The 21,406-nt window shown below is 41.9% G+C and overlaps 1 protein-coding gene across 1 annotated transcript; it reads right to left on the bottom strand.

The window, feature by feature from the left end:
• Positions 1 to 216: 216 nt before the first annotated feature.
• nampt2 (nicotinamide phosphoribosyltransferase 2) lies at positions 217 to 15,768 on the bottom strand. Its single transcript, XM_054785889.1, has 12 exons — positions 15,646 to 15,768; positions 14,244 to 15,371; positions 10,173 to 10,308; positions 9,931 to 10,034; positions 9,619 to 9,747; positions 9,210 to 9,368; positions 8,012 to 8,142; positions 7,161 to 7,386; positions 5,490 to 5,609; positions 5,162 to 5,302; positions 3,542 to 3,667; positions 217 to 3,180 (listed from the first exon to the last, which is right to left on the bottom strand). The coding sequence occupies exons 2-12, from the start codon at positions 14,289 to 14,291 to the stop codon at positions 3,019 to 3,021; spliced, it is 1,482 nt and encodes a 493-aa protein (XP_054641864.1). The 5' UTR covers positions 14,292 to 15,371; positions 15,646 to 15,768; the 3' UTR covers positions 217 to 3,018.
• Between the last annotated feature and the right edge of the window lie 5,638 nt (positions 15,769 to 21,406).

Below are 21,406 nucleotides of genomic sequence, written 5' to 3'. Positions count from 1 at the left end.
CTTACAGTTAGCGCTTAAAATGAAAACTCAACTGATTCAAATGTAAAGAAATGCCAAATTTATACTACAAATAACACATTTTTGTAAATAGTTCTGCATATAGTTGTATATTGGTACTTTATATAGCTTAGGTTCCCAAAGTGGGGTATGCAAATTGTCAAGGGGGTACGTGAAAATGAAAAACACTCTCAATTACGAGTTAGCCTGAACGCCTCATGGCGCAACGAGAACGGAGCAGCAAGGAGACAGAGCGTCAAGTTGTTCATTGCTGTGTGCGCGTCATAGTAACAAATAAGATCGATGATTATTTTGTGCATAAAGTGTGTTTAATCTTGAATAGTTCATTAATATTAGTATTCCAATCCCCACACTGCGCAGCAGTGAAAACCTGTTACTGTGATTGAGGCTTCACCGTTGGTTGTGTGTATTCTCGTAATTGTAATACTGCTTTATCGTAATTGTTAAACGTTCCCCTTCAATTTGGTATTAAATTAATATGCAGACTTAAATCATAGCCATCCTGAGTGGACAAAAAGTGAAGCTCAAACATCAAACTAGAATAAAATATATGTAGGATGAATACTTAGCCATTTATCAGAGCTCATGTGAAACTTTATCAAAATGTCACCATGCTAATACTCGTTTTGACCTGGAATTACTATCAAATTAATTAACCAATTCATTATGTTCAATATTTCAAGTTACTTGAGGTTAAAAGGTTTTTGTTTTTTTTAGTGTGCAGGAGTCGGGTTTCATTGGGCCTCATTCACGAACATCTTCTTAAGTCTTCTTAAGAAGTGTACTTAAGACGGCGCGGGTTGGAAACTGCGCCACATTCACGACACGTTCATAAGTAGGGATAATCGCTCGCACCGGTGTTCTTAGGTTGATGAATGCCAACTGCATGTAAGGCCTCATTTGCATAGGTCACCCCCTATTATTTCCTATATAAGGTCAAAAATGTGCGGTGCGCAACAGGCAGCTGGAGGCGGAGATGGCAACGTGCAAGGGCAAGACTGAGGAGCAGCTGGACAACAAACGAAAGAAAAACTTCAATTCTACTGAAATAGAGGTGCTTTTACAAGGAGTGACCGAACATAAGACCACCTTATTTTCAAGTGTATCCACCGGATACAGGCCATCCAAAAAGAGTCGGCATGGAGCACCATTGCAGGAAACATAACGGAGAAACGCACGGAGAAACGCACCACCGCAGAGGTTAAAAAGAAGTGGTTTGACTTAAAATAGACTCAAAAAAAAGATTGGACTGCACCGGAGGGATCTGGAGGAAACGGGAGGTGGGCCATGAATCAGAAACTAAACCATTTTGGAAACTCTACAAAATATTTTACACAATCATGATGGAAAAATAAAGTCAAAATACAGAGTTTGTGTGTGGCAATGTATTTTTTTCTGTGGTTACATTTGATTAGACGCTGCCTAATTAATACAGCAGCCCCGTGCTCTGGCTCAAGACGTGGCTGGGGGCGCATGTCGTTATCTGGGGGTGCTCCGTGCACAATAGGCACACCACGTTTCATTGCGATGTTATTCTGATGATCCTGAACACCTGCAAGAACAGAGAGGGAAGCCTGAAGCCTGAAGCGGGACATCAATTATTCGTGGCTTTCAGCAAATAAATCTAATGGTCCCTTTACATTCTCTCTCTGCGCAGCGCACGTCCAGCCAGCTACTTTTTTGATGAATTGGGATTTGAATATATATTTATCCATGGAGTATATTTTAGTTGTTTGGGTGATAAATAATTGTTGGGATATTTTATTTGCACTACATTTTTGGGGATCGGGTTCCAAAATCCATCATGAGGGCGATTGCGTATTGAAAGTGCAAGCTTTGCTTGTGCGTAAGAGTCCTCCTGAGCGTCCGTAGAATTTGTTCTTAGATGTCAGAACTGTGAGTTAAGAACACGTTTCGTGAATGCCAAAAATCTTCGTAAGAAGGTTTTAAGAACACATTTGTGCGTAAGAACGTTTCGTGAATGAGGCCCATTAATCTGATTTATTTGGTATTAAATCTCACCTCGGGCGCCACATTGGGTAGGGCTGGCTGTGCTTGTAGGACTGCATATCTGGAGTTAAGCTATGATGTCTCACTACTTATACAAGGACGAAAAAATAAATAAAATTGTTCCGTGGGAAGTAGAAGTTAAACAACTGACACAGGAACACATTTCATTTGGACAACTGTCTCATCTTGTGCTTGGTGACAGATTTCAGGAAGAATATCGACTATTAAGCAGGCGATGTGCTTCAAATAAACAGCAAGCTTGCCATTATATTCACAGCATTGAGCGTTTAAACAGGTTGCTTCCATATAGTGAGTACCTCTCTATGTGCTATCATGATGTCAATGTAACAGGATAACAAGATGTAAGATCTACCCATCATGTGATCACAATGTTCAGAGATTTTTTTTCATTTCAAATCATATCAAACTACCAATTTTAAAATCTTCATAAAACGTGGAGAGGTGGATCCAGGGAGGCACTTGATGCTCTCTCTATTCATGTGGATGAAATGTGACCTGCTGAAGACAGTTGGTCTGCAAATAAACTTGTTGCACTTTAAAAAATATATACAGTATGCCACCCACTGATTGAAGTAGCACCACTACTACTGCTAAGACTACAACTACTACTCCTGTAATTGGTTGATACAAGTCAATTGATATTCAATATTTTCATATTTTTTGGTTTAAAATGCTGCTTCTACTTCCTAAGAGTAATAAGTAAATGTAAAAAGCATATAGATGTCATGATACTGCAAGTGTAGTAAAATACGGTCCCGGGCACAAGGCTTTAGTCTTCAGTTGAATCTCCCAACACGTGAACTAGTCTCAATGGTCAAGAGACAGTACTGTTATTGTGCGCTTCATTTCCAATGTGCAGTACTTGGTGTCTCTCAGCCTAAAAAAACAAACTGTTTAACAAAGTGTATACTCTTCCCGGGGTACCTAATTCTACACTGAGGTTCACAAGGGAGAGGTTTAGTGGCTGAGCTAATGAATTCCATTGAGTATGTGGTTGTGCAGCAGCTCCTCCTGGTGGTTGTGCATGGTAGGTGTCACCTCCTCATCCCGCAGTCGCGCATTTTTGCGGATTTCCTCCAAGGAGTAATCTTGCACAAGGTAGCCGTTGTCAAACACGGTCACCAGCAGATCCTGGATGCAGAGATCAGAAACACACACAAAAAGATGCAGTCTGTTAAACAGGACACATCAGCATTACAACTTTTCAACCACAAATGCTGTCTGAGTGTGTAATAAAGTGGATTTTAGATGTTTTACGAATCCAGCACAAAGATTAACATCTGAGGAGTGGACATTTTACCACGGTTTACCTCCTTTGCCATAAAACACTTGATTGGTGCCCTATTCCCACACTGCACTTAATTGGCATCCTATCTAGCTTTGTGAGCTCAGGTATCAAGAATTTAGCAACATATAATCAAATACTGTAATAATAATAATAATAATAATAATAATAATAATAATAATAATAAAATATAGTAGTAGGTCCCACCTCCTCAGGTTTGCCAGCTCCTCTCTCAATAGTCTCCAGAAGTCCATCGGAGTTCCTTCTCAGTGAAAGACGACCCCTCTTTGAGCCCTTAGATGGGTCTGTCACCGGTTGCTTATATACATCCATCTGGAAGAATGCAGCAGATACTCTTGAGAGAAAACCTTTGTCTGCCTGGACAGGTCACCAGTCAATCACAGGGTGCATACATACAAACAACCATTCATACCTATGGACAATTTAGACTCTCAATGAGCCTGACATGCTTCAGTTTGCCAAACACGTATGTTTTGGGGATGTGGGAGGAAGTTAGCGAACCCGGAGAAGACCCACGCAAGCACAGGGTGAACCTGCATACTCCACGCAGAGATGTTCTAACAGATTGAAACTGGACCTTCAGACTGTGCGGCAGATGTGCTAACCACTAGGCCACTGTGCTACCCAAATTTTACACTTGCAAAGTAATTATTTTGAGTCTTAAAAAAACAGCAGTAAAATATTAGCCCAACTGTTATAGGCAGAGTGGCATATTGTTGGCTTGCAACCATGTGACCTAGAGGCAGTCTGTCACTTCCTGTGATCCGATCAGGGTCAAACAGTGAGTACGACCACATACACACATGGTATCTTTGTTTGGCAGATTAAAGAGAATAACGGTGTATGTCGTTGAAATGATTTGCTCCATTGTGTGAGTGTGCATGGTGTGTTGCATGAAGACATGAAATAGCTAAAAGCAATGTACTTCCCTCCTGAGTTCAGTGAAGCAACAGATACAAGTTGTCCTAATGATGATTGGAAATTGTCTGACACTCACGTTGCTCGTCCTGATTGACCAGTTGCAAAGGTGTGTCAAGGCTCTTTGATTCTGAACCTGTGGAATCACTTTTCAGGCTGTGTGGGGCACCCTCACCCAAAGACATGTCAAGAAGGATGCAGTAGATGGGAGAAGATTTATTGTTATACGAGCCTGTTCGGTCAAAATGTGTGTCGTGTATGCGTACATGCAGGTCTGCAGGTGCAGCTTTGTCTTAACTGCAATAACAGAACTGAACAAGCTACAGTCACATTTTGAAGAAATGTATTTATTTATTTGTATAATTTATCCTTCTATTCATTTGTTGTAGTTTATTCTGGATCGCTCCAACATTGTCTAATTTTGATATTATTATTATTACTACTATATTATATTTTTTTCCTTGTTTGGGGGAGCTTTGAGTACATACATAATCTTATCAAATTGTCTTTTTTTTTAAATTAATTGTGGTATGCCAGGTTAGGGTAATTGGAGACTCTAAATTGTCCATAGGTATGAATGTGAGTGTGAATGGTTGTTTGTCTATATGTGCCCTGTGATTGACTGGCGACCAGTCCAGGGTGTAACCCGCCTCTAGCCAGAAGTCAGCTGGGATAGGCTCCAGAATACCCGTGACCCTAAGCGGCATAGAAGCTGGATGGATGGGTGGTATGGCAGGTCTTTTTATGGTGTAATTGTGTTTTTTCCTGTACGCCAATGATGTCCTGATATGGCCTTCGGGTACTAATAAAATAACCCGACCTTTATTTGTCTCTTATAGGTGTAATTACATTTTACGAAGCTGCAACACTGCACTCGGTTCTACTCACCCCCTTTCCATTAGCCTCCACATAGCTGCACTTGAAGGCACAACTGAGCGTATCTCTGTTGAGCTTCTGAAGCAAAGAACTGCCACAACCAAAGAAAACGTTCTCTGCACTCCAGCCTTCATCATTCAGCTTCTGAAGAATCTGAAGTAAACAGACACCCAGGCACATACTGAGGTGACTTTACATGCTTATGCTGTCAGTACAATATCAGATCCGTGAACCTTGGAAACATTTTGAGTACCCCACACTCCACAACTTGAAAAAAGTACCGATTACGCAGGAGGAAGAGTGTCATACTCCTAATGTTCTTGCATTACTGTATCACTACCTGATCCACTGAACTGAGGTCAATGCCATCCCCCTGGATTATTCGTAGACATGAAGGCAGCACCTTGTATCCCACAGAGTTCAGAGAACTTCCAAAACACTCCTCCAAGATCTTGATGACCTAGAAGACACACAATTTCCTGTTTAATATCATTCATATGCATTCTGCAATGCTGATTTCTGAATGTTTTCTAAAATCAGAACCAAAAGTTAGCATAGAACATTGTCAATCTCCACAAGCAGTCTCTTGTTGTGGTCATCACGAGCAAACTAAGCTAACCGTGTGAGCTGCTTGCGGTTTGTTTGCAAGTTTTCGCGGAAGCCAGCCATTGCACAAAAAGTTGCCTTCTGGACATGCTGAAGGAAGATACAAGTTGCGGCTTTAGGCGCCATTTCAGGATATATGACTCTTCGGTTCATGTAGGACGAGGAGGAAAATACACAAACAGGAGCAATATGTGGAGCAAGGATACAAAAACGGTACAGTGGAACAGTTGTAGCCAGGATAAAGATGCAGTCAGAGGTGTGAAATACACGAGTCACTTGATAATTTCTTATGTCCAACTGAGTAGGTTGATCATTAAAATTCAAACGAAATTTGAACTTTGAGAGTGTTTAACACACATCTTTCCCTTTTCTGTGCGTTCTAAAGAGAGAAAAACAGCTGGCACAAGGCAGCGAACAATACATGTAATGGGATTCATGTATTTCACCTATTTCCACTACAAAGCTCCCCCCCCCAAAAAAAAACACCATCAACGTTCCATTTAAAAACATAACCTGCATATTACGGCGACCTTGCATGGAAGAAGTAATTTTCTGGCGTAGTGACACAGCACCTCGCTCACAGCACCACTATCGAGAAGTAGCGTAGTAGGAACTAGTGGGGTTGGGAGGGGGGGCAGAAGTAAAAAGTAGTAGTAGTTGGCGGCTCCCTCTGCCATGATTAGTGATAGCAAATGCTTTCTCTACGCTGCTGCTGTGAAATCAATGTGCCCAGGAAGGAAGCTCCGATAATGCCTTCAATGACCAAAATACGGCAAAAATACAGTAAGTATTACATGTTATCATGAATGTGTCTGTTACTACATGGTCACAGCTTGCATACAAAAGGATGAAACATTGTTGGGAGGTTTTGGAGGTATTTTAATAAGAGAGCTTTGTAGGCGGAATAAGTGAATCCCATTACCTGCATTGTTAGCTGCCTCTTGCTAGCAGTTTTTCAATATTTAGAACGCTACACTGCTGATGGAGATGTCATACAACTTAATGTAACTATCCCATCAAGGCAATACAAGACATTTATGAAGTGTAGTCTACACTGGCCACTAGGTGTCACTAGCAACACGCACCAGACTGGGTGCCAATGACTGGCTTTTATTATTTTATAATTATTTATCACACAATAGGCACAACAATGACATTATAATAATGATCATCATCGTCATAATAATAACATGGTCTGCTGTTGCGGCCGTACTCCAGCTGAAATTAAACTGAATCTCTCATGTTGCGGAAATTCCCTTACTGCGGTTGGGTCTGGAACCGCAATAAACGAGGGACTGCTGTATTCCACTGCCAGTGCATCAGACATGTTACCAATTTTTTTTTTTAAAAAACGAATAAATACTCGTCATTCAGTGTGGTTGTAGATGTCGATACCATACTTCACCTCAATAAGAGTCTCTGCAGGGTCTCCAGAATCAGGGCGGATAACGAGACAGGAGTCCTGTCCACGCTCCATGACGCGCTCCTTCAGCTTGTGTCCCCAGATATGTTTGCATGCATTGAAGATGTCATAGCTGTCGCTGACCACAGAGACTGGCCCAGAAGAGAACTCATCCAACACGCGCTCAAATGCTTCTTTCTCCCTACTTTTGCCCCAGGAGATGATAGTACTGAAGACAGAGAAGAAAGAACAGGTCACATTTTATCCAATATGAAACCATTTTTCCCAGCTCAGTGACAACATTTAAAGTTGGCATGAGAAGAAAGCAAGGTGGAATTATTTAAAAACATAGATGTGTACAGTTTTCAGAACCTTTTCAATTTGTTCACATTAACAACTTTGCAGCCTCTCTCTCACCAGTCAGGCAGTTCCTTTCCCCATGGCTTTGTTTTTGCTGTGATATGCTTTGTCAGCCCTGAGGCCTTATAAACACAGACGCACGCTTTTCTACACCGACTGAATTCAACATACTGTATGTAGGCCTACACTCCAAACTCCAAGATGATCAAGAGTTATTATGCAAGGTGCCCGATATGATTTGAACTGGAGCGAAGAAACAAACCTATTGCTAATATGACACCTCCACCGTGCCCAGGCCCACCTCTTCCAGCTGTGATGATCGTGGAGAAAATATTGGGGGTGTGGATATTTACTTAATGCACTGTACATAGCAAAATGTTAACCTGATAAAACAAACAAACTGGGTTGTCACCACACATCTAGCAGCGGGTGTCCATATTATGATGAGCTACCAACATTAGAGTGTAGAATCATCCAGCGGCTGTGTTTTGTACCTATGCTCAGCAGCTGGAATGGAAAAACCGGCCATTGGGCATCCATAGTATCGCTGAGCCATGAGAAGGCCTGCTACTGTGTCAGTGCTGCAGAAATTCACGAGATGAGCCGCTCCACCTAGAGCCGCAGACTGGACAGAGGAAGAAGTTAGAATAGTAATACTTTAGAACAAAAATAAGATAGGGTTTTAGGAATAATGGTGGCTGTGGTGGATAATGGCTGTTTCTTATATTTGAGCGCTATTCTTGACATTCCTATACCTCTTTTGTTGTTCACAGTCCCAGGGTTGTGGTGCACAGTACATTTTGAACCTGTCTCAAATGAACAGTGGGCTGAACGTGGTTCGTAGTTATCATTGAGGCGACACAACACCACCACCTGTATGCACCCATGGATTAAGCAGATCCAGACATAGACCTAAATTCAGCCCCTAAAACCAGATTGGACACAGTACTACCTGCCTCAAAGACAGCCCACACAGAAGCCTGCAGCGGAGCACAGAGGCCACACCCCAGGAGGGTGGAGGACAGAAGGAGAACATACGAAGCAGCCCAACCCCCCACTGTCTCCCCGGTCCCTTACAGCCTTTGTGGTGTGTGGATGCGTGTGGTGGTGTGTTTGTGTTAATGTAATTACGGTGCCAGCACATTTGCAATAGAGAAGGTGCGACCACAGTTGAGTGCCCCACTGCTAGACAACAAGAGGACCAGGCCACTACAACTTCCATCTTAAATCTTCACTTACCCTAACATACCGGTTCTTGCACAGTGAAAGGAAGCCAGAAACCCAACAGAGTTATAGAACCAACCAAAAACATCTGGCAGTGATACGACAGTGTTCAACAATGGACAACTGTGCTGCCTAGTGACGGGACTCCATTTCCCATGATCCTCCCTTGCAGCCTCTACTTACACCAGAATCTTTCATGACTAACATAGCACCAGTTTACATTCATTGATAGCTTCCACTAATACCGTATGTGATCTTAACGTTAATGCATGCACAAGCAAATAGCATTCCTTTCGGCGTGTGCACAATTGGGCGGAATGTGACCCTGTCACCTGTGCTACAAAGAGCACAGATGTGCTAGAAGATGTTCGTACCCTCCATCAATAAAAACTTGACTTAAGTGTTGCAAGTCTTTATATATAAACACCTTTCTCTTACAAATGGTTGACTACAGAAAGACTTTCTGACCTCCTGTGAGGAGACGCCTCTATAGCCAAAGTCATGAAGCTTCAGGTCCAGACCTTCGAGGCTCCCGGAAGTCGCCTTTAGGTGCTTGGCCAGGATCTTCTTAAACTCTCTGGATACTGTAGATACTGTGATGGGGTACCACATCTGAACCAACATGGTCTAGAGCCAACAAAAAGAGTGTGTGGTCATAAACAGAACAGCTGCAGGACAATTTCAAGCAGACGAGGCTAGGCAATTAAACCCCTTAATGGATGCAAATACAATTGATGCTAGTTTAATGTGACCATAAGTGTTTTGTTCTTCAAAAAGTCTTTTTTAATTTATTTATTAATTTTTTTTTTTTTTAGATGATTCTGATGCTGTGGATCAGGTTTGTGGTCAACATTCCTTGTTCAGAACCGTCATTTACCTCAATGTAGTTAGTGAGCCAGTAGAAGCTTGGGTCTGTATTTTCCACAGTGAAGAGGACGTTGCCTCTGGGTATGATCTTGCCTTCAGGCACGGCTTTTATCCGGATAGGAAGTCGGCCATTGTGTTTCTGACACAGAGATAGTAGCTCATTTAACATGAACCTTCCCCAAATCAGAAAAAAGTTTGAATTGCACGCTTTAATAGAGTGTAAGAAAAAGACCTTATTTGATAAGAAAAATAAATATGATCCAGTACATGAAGCTTTTCATGTTTTATTTTGTCCCGCAAAAACATAACTTTTTGTAAATACCTCAAGAACTTTTCTCCAACCTTCTTCATCAAACACAGCTTGTTTAAAGTGTAACTGGTAAAACAGCTTTGCTTCCTGAATCTTCTCCTCTGTGATCACTTGGCCTGTAGAAAAGCAACCAATTACCGGAAGCCAAGTCAGATGAGAACATGTTGACGTCCACAATGGACGATCTTCACTGCACATGCTTGACACGTCAATCGTACAAACTTAAGACAGCGTGTTTTTGGATGTAAACATACCGGTGAGATACTTCTTCAGCAGATACTGGAGACCAAAAAACACCACTTCATTAAACTGGGAGCCTTTCTTATGACGACATTCGAAGTAGGAGTAGATTTTGCTGATGTTGGGGGGGTACTGTTTGTAGTGGGTGACCTGAGCAAAAAGCAAACACATACCATGGTGAGCATTGTCTTAAGACACATTTTAAAATGCTGCAATACAGTTGCACACAGTGTTCATTCATCACTTTGTAATCATATTACAGACCACTCAAGCTTGAAGAAATTCTATGAGTACTCCCCCCCCACATTTACATGCAGACCTACAGTGCATCATAGCACTCGCAGAGTGGTCAAAAAGTAAAGGAAAAATTCATCCTGTTCAAACAAAAAAGTAGGATTCCTTATTTATAAATGGAATATTTGATACTTGGAGCACAGAAAACCTGTTTAAGACCCTCTAAATGTGTTTTTAGCATTATTAGAGCCCTCTATACATGAAATAACACTCCTATAGTCACTTTTGCACTTGTATTACCCAATATAGTTGACATAATACAATACATAGACTCATGTGTTAGCATTGACAGCATACTTGGTGGCTTTTGTCTCATCAATGTAATGTTCCAGACACCTAGTGGCCAATGTAGTAGAATACTACTCCAATGGCGCAGTGAACATTCACACAGGAGCTGCTGTCAGCCACAACGCCGGTTACTGGCACTCTCCACGCTGCTAACCAAGCTAAGACTCAACAACTCTACAGTAGCTAGCTGCCGTCACACACGTCCCATCTGAGGCCCCGCCTCTTAAAAACGTACACAACATTACAGATATTACAGTACACATAACATCTTCTAAATGCCTTATTGCCGTATTTTCGTTAGTTTACACATTTTTGTCATTAGAAATGCCTAATTTGGGCCAAAAATACGTACAATTTGCTTATACGTGCATATGTTTTGACTACTAATATTCAACCAAAAAACAGTGCTCATTTTTTATTAATACATTTTTGAAAAATCGTGATAGATTGAGGGAGCGACATTCGAACCGCAATGTAGTGAGGGGCGATTGTACAGTGTTTTCATATTGTTGTGGTGCATTTTTTGTTTTCTTATCTTAGGCCCGCTCGTTATGTGCCAGGATTTTCCTCGAACACTTGAGGAGACAGAGTAAGCCTGTTCACATTTCCAAAAGATGGAATTTGCTGAGTCAGATTCTTTGATATTATGCTCGGCACATTTCAAGTACAGTTTTGATAATGTGCCCCAGATAAAACGTAAGTTTGGGGCTGAATGTGTATTATGAGAGGGTGCTTCTAATATCAGCTGTCCTGACTTATCCGTTCGTTGACCCAGACCAGACGAAACACAACCACTGACACAAATAGAAGTAGACGTCAAAAAGCTGGAAAACGTTTCCGAGTGTGGGGAAAGCGTGCACTAAGGGGCTGTCCACATGGAAACGTTTCCAGGTAGAAACGCCAAAGTATTTTATCATCCACATGGAAACGGCCTTCTGGATGCCCTGAAACAGTATTTTTTTCAGCTTCCAAAGGGGAAAAATCTGTCAATTTTGCCGTGTCATTTCCGTGTAGACGAGCAAACAACCACTTTATGAAAACGATGACATCACTGTCCCTTCGCCACCCTGTCGCTGTCACGTGACCAGAAGTGAGTATTGCCACCAAACCAAACATAATAACTGGATATTTCCACTGACATGACCCACACTTGTCAAAGTTCTCCTGATACTGTATTTTGTGTGAGCAAAATGAGTCGCAGAAGTATTTCCACCTCGTCGCAAGTCTAGACAAGCCGGCCAAGCGGAAGACGACGGACTTTATGCGCACGCATTCTTTCTTCTTCTATAGTTTTGGCGCCACGTTCTGTGTGTGTGTCTTGTTTACAGCGCCACGGGTAAGTGTACCTTATGTATTACATTGTTTTCACCGGTCCGTTCTCGTTTGGATGCGACTATTTAATAAAATCGACACAGTGCAAATGAAAGTCTTTTTCAACCCGCCAAGAAAAAAATAAAAATCTCAGGAACGTTTCCGTGTGAACAGGGCCTAAGTAAATCCACATTTGTTTCTACTTGCTATACGCTGCTCAACAAAATAAAGGGAACACTTAAACAACACAATGTAACAAGTCAATCACACTTCTGCGAAATCAAAATGTCCACTAGGGTCACAGGGATATGCTGGAGCCTATCCCAGCTGACTTCGGGCCAGAGGCAGGGTACACCCTGGACTGGTCACCAGCCAATGGCAGGGCACATATAGACAAACAATCAGTCACGCTCACATTCATACCTATGGTCGCCAATTAACCTAACATGCATGTTTTTGGAATGTGGGAGGAAACTGGAGTACCCGGAAAAAACACACGCATGCATGGGCAGAACATGCAAACTCCACACAACCAAGGTCTTCCCGATTTCCTGACTGTGTGGCCAAGATGCCAAACACTCGTGCGGCCCTGCGGTATATTATGCGAATCTTAAATAATAATACGGGTTTTCATGCCAAATGTCAAAGCTAGCTAAACAGTGATCGCTGGTCACTTGTCTTGGCTCTTGCAGTCAATCTGTCAGTGTCAGTAAGCAAGTAAGTCTACATTTTTCTGCCAGATACTGTATTTTCTACAAATCTTAGAATAATAACATCGGTTTTCACACCAAATTTCAAAGCTAGCTAAACAGGGACCACTGCTCACTCGTCTTGTATTTTGCAGTCTCTGCATGGATCTGTCAGTGTCAATCACTGCCGGTTGAACAACATACTTGTTGTGGTTGTTTTTTTTTTTTTTGCGTGTTGTATCACATGCTCAAAGAACAAGCGGCAGCAGCTCTGGCTTCTGAAACTGATACAGCGCCAGCCAACAGTGTTTCGGTAAAAATGTTGAAAAATGAATGTGTTAAATGTATGTATAGTCATCCCTCACTACACCACGGTTCGAATATCGCTCCTTAACTCTATCGCAGTTTTTCAAACATTAACTAATTAATAAATGTTCACTGTTTCTTGGCAAATTATTAGTAAAAAAATATTCAAAGACAAGTCAAATGTATTATTCTGGTCACTAGGGGTCAGTAATGACACAAAACATTCATGAGGCCTGCCATTACATTACCTTAACATTGCATGAAGAAGTTCTCCTCCCATTCTGTGTGGAAGTGGTAAGGTTTTTGGCTTCTTTGTGTTCATCTTCCCCACTCTATTTGAAACCCTTTCTTAAGTTTAGAATACACAAAATGGAGGCTAACTAGTTAGCTCACTAGCATGCTATACTTAAGTCCGTGGCCATCCCTTGTGTCCCTGCAGCGATCCCGTAGCCTGCGCATTAGGTTCGGCTTGTAACTGCGTTCATTGCTATATTTTTTTTTAAAAAGTACTAAAAAATCTACGAAACAGCAAATCCGCGCAACGTGAACCGCGATAGAACGAGGGAACAGTGTATTGTGTTATTGTTGTGAATACTTCTCTTTTTCGCTGTGCGTCCATGGCAGTGTTTTGATGAGTCTGGTTGCCAAAAAGTGTTCTCAGCGTGACGTCACAGGCAAGATGGCGGCGGTTCTGAAACTCGCTAGGGGGTGTTTGACAATCACAACTTCGTTTCACTTGTATTTTATTATTGTTTACAAGCAAATGAAAGCGGTATGACAAAAAACTTTCATTAAGTGAATACCTTTATTTTTGTATTGCTTTTTCAACATTCCTTGATGGCATGTGCACTCTTGAGTCAATTGTAAGATAGGGAACAACAGCATAAGATCACACTAAAAGGTATGAAATTAAAGGTCTTGTGCGAAATATACATTTATTTTGGCTATTTAGGCCTTTTAGCTTGCTAATACTAAGGGGTTGAATCAGGTAACTAAACAAATCGATTTAATCCTTTGAAAACCACACACAATTGTCCCGGTTTGATCAAAGTCAAAACATACGTTGTTGTTACAAGTACACTTTTCCATTGAATCATTAACACTGCTGTAGCGCAAAACACACCCATCCACTTATTAAACTTGTACTGCAACGTAACATAATCCAGAAGGATAGCAAAGTAACTCCTTTACACTTACCTTGTAGGAATCCGTTGCTAGCAAGAAATTAAAGTCGTGAGCTGCCATTGTTGTTGTAACTAATGAATGAACGTAAACGTCCCTTCAGTGTATTGTCCTCCAAGTAAAACATAGACAAAAAGTCAAATAAAGTCGAAAGCCAGTCGTTTCAATGCGAGTATTTCTCCAACGATAACAAGCTCTTTCATCGAAGCGCCCGGGAAGACAGCGAATCAACCGCCATCATCACCATCATCATCAGCAGCAGCAGCAGCAGTCATTTTGAGTGGACGAGGGCGGGCTTCTGTTAGCGTGGCCACGCTCACGTCTCTGCAGTCTAATTTTGTTACGTCATTGGTGCTTTCAGGAACACTGGGTTTTTTGAAGGGTCTGTAAATGAATTTCTAATACTGCACTACATGTTTGGCTTGTGTTTGTCTTGTCCTCTTGTCAGCCTGACTATGACAAAAGGTAGGAAATGAATGCATCCCCAACACTTTAACAAATGGGTAGAAAAATGACATTGTCATGGCCACAATCCATGAACCGTCGTGAATGGGGTTGTAGCCGATACAGTGGTCTATCCAAGGCACTAACCAGTGGTTTCTACCGCTAGGGGCGCTAAAAACTGACCGGTGGCACGGTGGTCATGACCAGCTTGTGGGCGAAGCGGTTTTAGTATTTTCTTCCTTTTCCGGAGTTTCAACTGTTGTCGTAATGTTTTGTTTGTTTTTTTCTTGAGTGCAAATGTTGTGTGTTTTTTTTCCTGTTTTGGAGGACTCTGACTTCCTGGCTTGGCTGGAGACACCTGGAAATTGAAGTAGAGATGGGATTTATGGCTCTTTGAGGGGAGTCGGATCTTGGTGAGCCGTCTCATTTGGCTCATTTTTATATTTGTTAAGTTTTAATAAGCCAACCCAGCCTAACTAATCACTGGGAGGAATGAATTTAGATATCCCACTGAAACGGAGAGGGTTCTTAGGGAGTTGAGATGTCTCCAAGGATGCACTGGTTTGGAGCGGTCAAAGGTATAGATGTGTGTTCAAGTCAAAGAACACGGCAGGTTGTCCTCTGTTTGGTGGCTTTGGTCAATAAGCGGCAGCAAGCACTGGTAAACTGTGGTCTTTATAAGGCTATTGTGCTGTGGTACTGTAACAATATACAAAGAATACAAAAATGTGACTGAATAAATAAACAGTAAATTAATGTAACCAATATTACACATAAACATAATGATTAGCCAAAGGCACATCAAATACAGAATTCAATAAGAAAATTAAGACAATATGATGCTTATTAATATAATAAATCACTATACAGTTAGCTTGAATGCTAATGTTAGCATTAATGAACACAAGAGTTACACTGAACAAAAGTGTACAATAGAGCTCACACAGATCTAACAACAGAATTAAAACCTCACCTTTATGCATTCACGCACAGCATTAACTTAGGAAAACTAGGATGTGGTGCCTGTACAGCGTCGGAGAAGTAATAAAAAAGACGTTTCTACTGACGCAACGTCACACTACTGCGGTGCGTTCACTGACGGCCGAACACAGTGGGACATAAAAACGCCCAAATCTAAACATTACCAGTGAAGCATAAACAACACAAAACATGGTAAATTATTGTCTTTCTAACACCCACCAACATGTATTTGAATTAATCTGAAATATTCATTATAACCTTGTTTGACATCTGTGGATTACATTTTAAAGTCTGATATGGATTCATTGTAAGTATACCACAAGGTGGCGCCATATCACTCTGCTTTGACAGTGACGTCACTATTTTGAATTACCCTTTGTACAAATTCCGTGTATGTGTGTAAACCATGACTTGAACTCGTATACAGTGTTTCCTCGCTACATTGCGGTTCAGCTTTCGCGGAGTCGCTCTTTTGCGGATTTTTTAAAGTACAATTTTGCAGATTTTTTTTTAACAGCGTATGAACGTGCATTGTGTTTTGTGTCCTTGTGTATTAGTGTCTGTTATTGTATTTACTACTGCTACCAGAAGAGGGTGCTGTATACTCATGTCAGAGTTGAAGACGTGTCCAGATGTGTCCAGTTGTCTCAGTAAATTTAGAGCCACAACAGTCCTGATTGGCTAAGGGACAACCCGCCCATTGTGTTCTGCGTTCTGATTGACTGTAAACCATTGTCAATCAATCTCCTTCATGCAGGACTGCCTGTTTCCTGTGATCATACATGCTGAATGAAGTTACGCGGCTGTAGGACTCCTGGAATACCGTAAATTTATTCATCTTTGGTTCATGGAGGGTGACAAGGAGGAATATGTTTTAACAAGGATACAAGAACGCTACAATCTAACGGTGCCAGGACAAGAACAAGAACATTTATTTGTAATACAGAACGTTTTAGCCTTTTAATGTCTGCCACGAGAGAAAAGTGCATCTAAATGCTGCTTCATTTCCTTAATTGGCTCATTTTATCGTCGACGGACTGACTCTCCTCTTCATTTACTGCTCGCTGCTGCTGCCGCTCTCCGAGGCACGCGCCATTCACGTCTTCATATGTTGTTGTTTTATTTAAATTGGCGCACTCACGTGAAGGCAGTGGGGGGAAAAAAAGAAAAAAAATAACGATTCCCAGCTGCGACTCAGTTTCTATCGTTCACCCTAACGAGCCGTTCAAAAGAATCGGTTCGTTCGTGAACGTCACAAGTAGGTTGAAGAGCAGCTCCCATCACTCTTCCCTCCCACAGGGCCACACTTCGTATTTATTGGACATGCTGGATTTTTGGACTGATGGACTCTTTAGGTTAAATCCTGCTGGTTTTCATTGATCTCTCGTGGCGTTTGGGACTCAAGAGTCGGGTGTTTTCCCCCAGCCCGGATGTAACAATAGACATTTCGACAGCACTGTTAGCTGGATAATATCAACGATCATCATTTTTTGTTTCTCAAATCCATAACAGTCTGGCTCTTTGAGATGATTGGAACCACACAGTAAGAATAAAGTCGTGTGAGCACACACTAGTAGCTTGTGCGTGCTTGAACATGACAGGAAACACCACAGTGTCTTGAGCGCCCCTAGTGGCAATGACCACTGGTTTGTGCCAGAGACCAGCTGGTCCTGACCCCAATGATCTGTAAAATCAATAATAATAACAATAATAATAATAATTATGATGTGATGTATTTTATAGAGGAAATATGATCTCTGACATTGTCCCCCTAACAGTGCTGCTACATATGTAGGGGTGTATTAAACCACTAGAGGGAGACAGTAACTCAAAAATGAAGTCAAAAGACAGGAAACGTATGACTACAAGACAGAATTGTCTTACTATCTGAGATTATTACTTATTTACATTAACAAGTGCTGCATTGACACTGAAGCACTTGGTTGTGAAATAAAAAAAATCCTATAACCTGGTCATGCTTATCTTAGTTTACTGTATTACTGTCATGGCTTTTGTCTCGTTGTACAGTATTAATGTTTTACTTCATCATCTTACTACAGCATATTATTCAGTATATTTTTTGTATTGCTACCATTTTGCATGTCAATACAATGTCAATGTCAGTAGCCATTGGTTGACCCGTGACGTGCGGTGAGGTTCATGGCTGGTGAGACACTGGTGCCTCTGGAATTTTTCAAAATAATACAGGGTTCTCATTAAGAGGAAAACAAGAAAAGCAGAAAAACAAGACAATAATTCAATTTGTAAAAAAAAAGTTTTTTCAAATAGTTGTCATTTATTTTTTCCATTTTCATGGAATTTTCCATCTTAGCAATCATATTCATTCATTCCTAAAAATATCTGTAATGCATTTGACTTGTTCCCAAATCTAGCTCTAGCTGGTGTTGCCTCCAGCCTCTCTATGGAAGGACAGAAGCCACGCCACCACCCCTTCATTTGTCTTCAGTTGTTATTGCAGCATTTGTCATTTTTCTGTATTTGACTGTCTGATTATCCTCATTGAAGACATTAAACGGTCATGCTGTATAATCAATGTTTCTGCAACATTATATTATTGGTGGCATGATGATTAGCAACGCGCCATCCGCCATCCAGTGCACTCAGATGGTAGCCTCAAGCTCGCACACTTAAATATAAAAAGAGAGATCTCAGCTTTCTGCTCTGTGTTTGATTAGGAAAAGTGCAAATTCTGTGATTTTTACTTAAGAAAATGTTAAAACAATTGGAACCATCCAGAAAATACATTTCTAACACAGTTGGGCAAATTGACAAATATTTATATTTATTTTATGTTATTATTGTTTAAAAAAAAAAATCTTTATGAGGCCCTGCCTCACCTGCCTCCATGGGCGCTGCTTACCACCGGGCAAGGCAGGCAACTGCCCTGTGAGGGCTGACATGATTACCATAATGCTGATGAACGCGGGTTCTGTTCTGTGAATTTGTGCCTAGGGCCCCAAACGACTCTAGAATGGCCTCTGAACATAATAAGAAGAAATGTCGTACGTGGAGGCGTTGCAGTACTCGCCTCATCCTGAAGGAGCGGGGGTGTCCCTGAGCTGATGAGTGCTTGTCACTGCCGCCCTTCCATAGAGTGAGAAAGTCAGCAGCACCAGCTGGAGAGCAGCAAGTCGCATGCATTAAGTACATTTCTGCTGCATAAATGAATTAATTTGACTGTCAAGATGGAGGATTATACAGCATATCCAAGCGCATCAGACGCTGATCAGACTGATCAGACTTTTACAACAATGAACTTTTCCTGGAGAGGGTAAATGTACTTCATATACAAATAAAAAGGTAAGACCACAAATGTTTTTCAGTTTATAAAAAGATAAATAATTGGAAATAAGCAGTATTTGTAAGGAAGAATATGGAAGTTGGGCACTGAAGAACCCGATTATGACACGGTGCATGTGTATGCCAGTGCTTGTGCCGGGTCAGTGACGGGGGTGAAATGAGAAGAACATCCTGCCAATTTGCCACCAGATGCAAAAAACATGCTAAGTGTTTCTTTACTGCCAAATTCGATTAATAAGCACTCGACTCCTATCATGTTGTACCTCATCAGTCCAGAAGCAGAATGCCCCCTTCTCTTGCTTTAACCGCTAATTGGCGGTGATCAGGCTTGTGACGGGCTGACGCGTAGTGGCGGCTTGACAAATGCAATCATCCGGACAGCCCGGGTTGAAGTGGCTGGTGCTTGGCAGCTGCCCCAGCTCCTCAGCTGGGGCCCCAATGCTGCAGGCCCCTTCGGGTCAACTAGCCTCTGGCCATGACTGACTGGACCAGTCTGGACTGATAGGGGCTGGGCGGCAGGGTGCTGCTTTGGCGAGGGAGCACGATAAGGACCAAGTGCTGTGAGGTCAAGGCAGGATTTAAGGAGGCAAATGGGTGACAGAATTAGGTTGTGGGAGGGTGAAAAGGAAAGAAGATGCAATGTAGCAAATGATCAAAAAAACGTTTTGAAGAGCACGATCTGGAGCCCTTCCAAATGACGAGCTCATCACGGGGGGGTCGGGGTGCCGGAGGCGGAGTCTCTGCTCTCTCAGACCAAACCACATCCCACAGAGACCCCACACAGCCCCACCACTGTCCTTCAGCCCTCCTCTATGGCTCAAGTCAGTGCATGAACACAACACAATGCGCTTTGTCTCATGAGAGTCCACTGAGAAGCCGCACAGATAATTGGCTGAGCACACAGCCTTCTAAATGCTTAAGTGTGGCTTGTAGTTGATTGGATAATGGCTAATTGCACGCTGCATTTCATTCAGTGATATGCTGTGGGGTAGCGGGGGCAAGTGGAAGGGAGTGGAAGAATGGAAGAGGGAAAATATTTTGGCACGTCGCATTTTTGCCGCCTGTTATTTCCCACACAAAATCTGTTGCTAATGTTTGGATGTCAGATCTGCAGATTTGCATTTCAATTGCAAATGACATTATGTTATTGTTGACAAGTCTTTATTTTTGCTTGTCTTTCTCAGTTGAAGCATTGGAAAGTTCACAGATCAGAGCGGCAGCTGAACATCATGCCTGGTGGCACTGTTTGGGGCTTTTTTGTGTGTGTGCGCTCCTGTGTGAGCTTGGAAGTCCAGAGTCTGTGATCATGGCATGTCACCTCCACTTAGGAGCCCGCGCTGCCAGCTTTGTCTTTCCCTCCACAGAGACCTTGACTGTTGTCATGTTGTTTCACATTAAATACAAGGCTTCACGTCATACGCTAAGAGGAAGCAACACTGGCCTTAAGGTACACTACACACACTCAAGTGGAACACTTGCTTTAAAGAGCTTGTGCCACTGTAATTACATACCTCTCTGCTCTTGTCTACCCCCCACCAAAGAAAAAGACTTTTTTTCCCCACGACAGACGCTTTATTTATGTACAGAAGATTTGAAGTAAACGACGATACATATTGATGGTGGTATTGCTTTATGTTGTCACCTGCTTCATTCAGAGTGTTGATCAACTATTGATATTGATCGATGGATTAGGTGGATATTCTGTGTTTGTGTTTTGTTGATATTGATTCTCTCCTGCCTCATATCCATGTATTAACTCATATCTATTAACTCATATCCGTATCCATCCATCCATTTTCTATACCGCTTCTTCCTCATTAGGGTCGTGGGGGCATGCTGGAGCCTATCCCAGCTGACTTCGGGCGACAGGCGGGGTACACCCTGGACTGGTCGCCAGCCAATGGCAGGGCACATATAGACAAACAACCATTCACACTCACATTCATACCTATGGGCAATTTAGAGTCGCCAATTAACCTCACCTGCATGTTTTTGGTATGTGGGAGGAAGCCGGAGTACCCGGAGAAAACCCACGCGCAGACGGGGAGAACATGCAAACTCCACACAGAAATGCCCAGGGGAGAATCTTCCCGATCTCCAAGCTGTTACTGTGTTGGCCAACGTGCTAACCACTAGACCACCGTGCGTCCGTCCATATCCATATCCAACTATTAAATACAAACACAATCCCCGTCCTCATCCTTATGGCTAAAACATGCACTCGTGGCTGTCCTTCAGAACACGTTCAAGGCCCATGTCCTTGTATTTCAAACATCCACTGCTTTATTCCGAGAACATTATGTCTGAATGAACAACAAAATTCAGACAAATACAATTTTAAAAAGTTTTCATGCGCTAAATACATGCGCTGATATTATTATTATTATAGCTCTAGATATTATTATTAGTCTATTAGCTCAGTGCATTTTCAG

The sequence above is a fragment of the Dunckerocampus dactyliophorus genome, chromosome 8 (genome assembly GCF_027744805.1).
Source record: "Dunckerocampus dactyliophorus isolate RoL2022-P2 chromosome 8, RoL_Ddac_1.1, whole genome shotgun sequence".
In the NCBI taxonomy this organism is placed as follows: Eukaryota; Metazoa; Chordata; class Actinopteri; order Syngnathiformes; family Syngnathidae; genus Dunckerocampus; species Dunckerocampus dactyliophorus.
Note: the sequence above shows the minus strand (reverse complement) of the source record. Positions and strands in the feature narration are given on the sequence as shown.

Excerpts from the sequence above, each read along its gene's own strand:
- nampt2 (XM_054785889.1), bottom strand. The coding sequence starts at position 14,291 with ATGGCAGCTCACGACTTTAATTTCTTGCTAGCAACGGATTCCTACAAG. Across the intron at positions 9,369-9,618 it reads GGCTCACTAACTACATTGAG|ACCATGTTGGTTCAGATGTG; the intron begins GTAAATGACGGT and ends TGTTGGCTCTAG. Across the intron at positions 7,387-8,011 it reads ATTCCAGCTGCTGAGCATAG|TACTATCATCTCCTGGGGCA; the intron begins GTACAAAACACA and ends CTCTGTCTTCAG.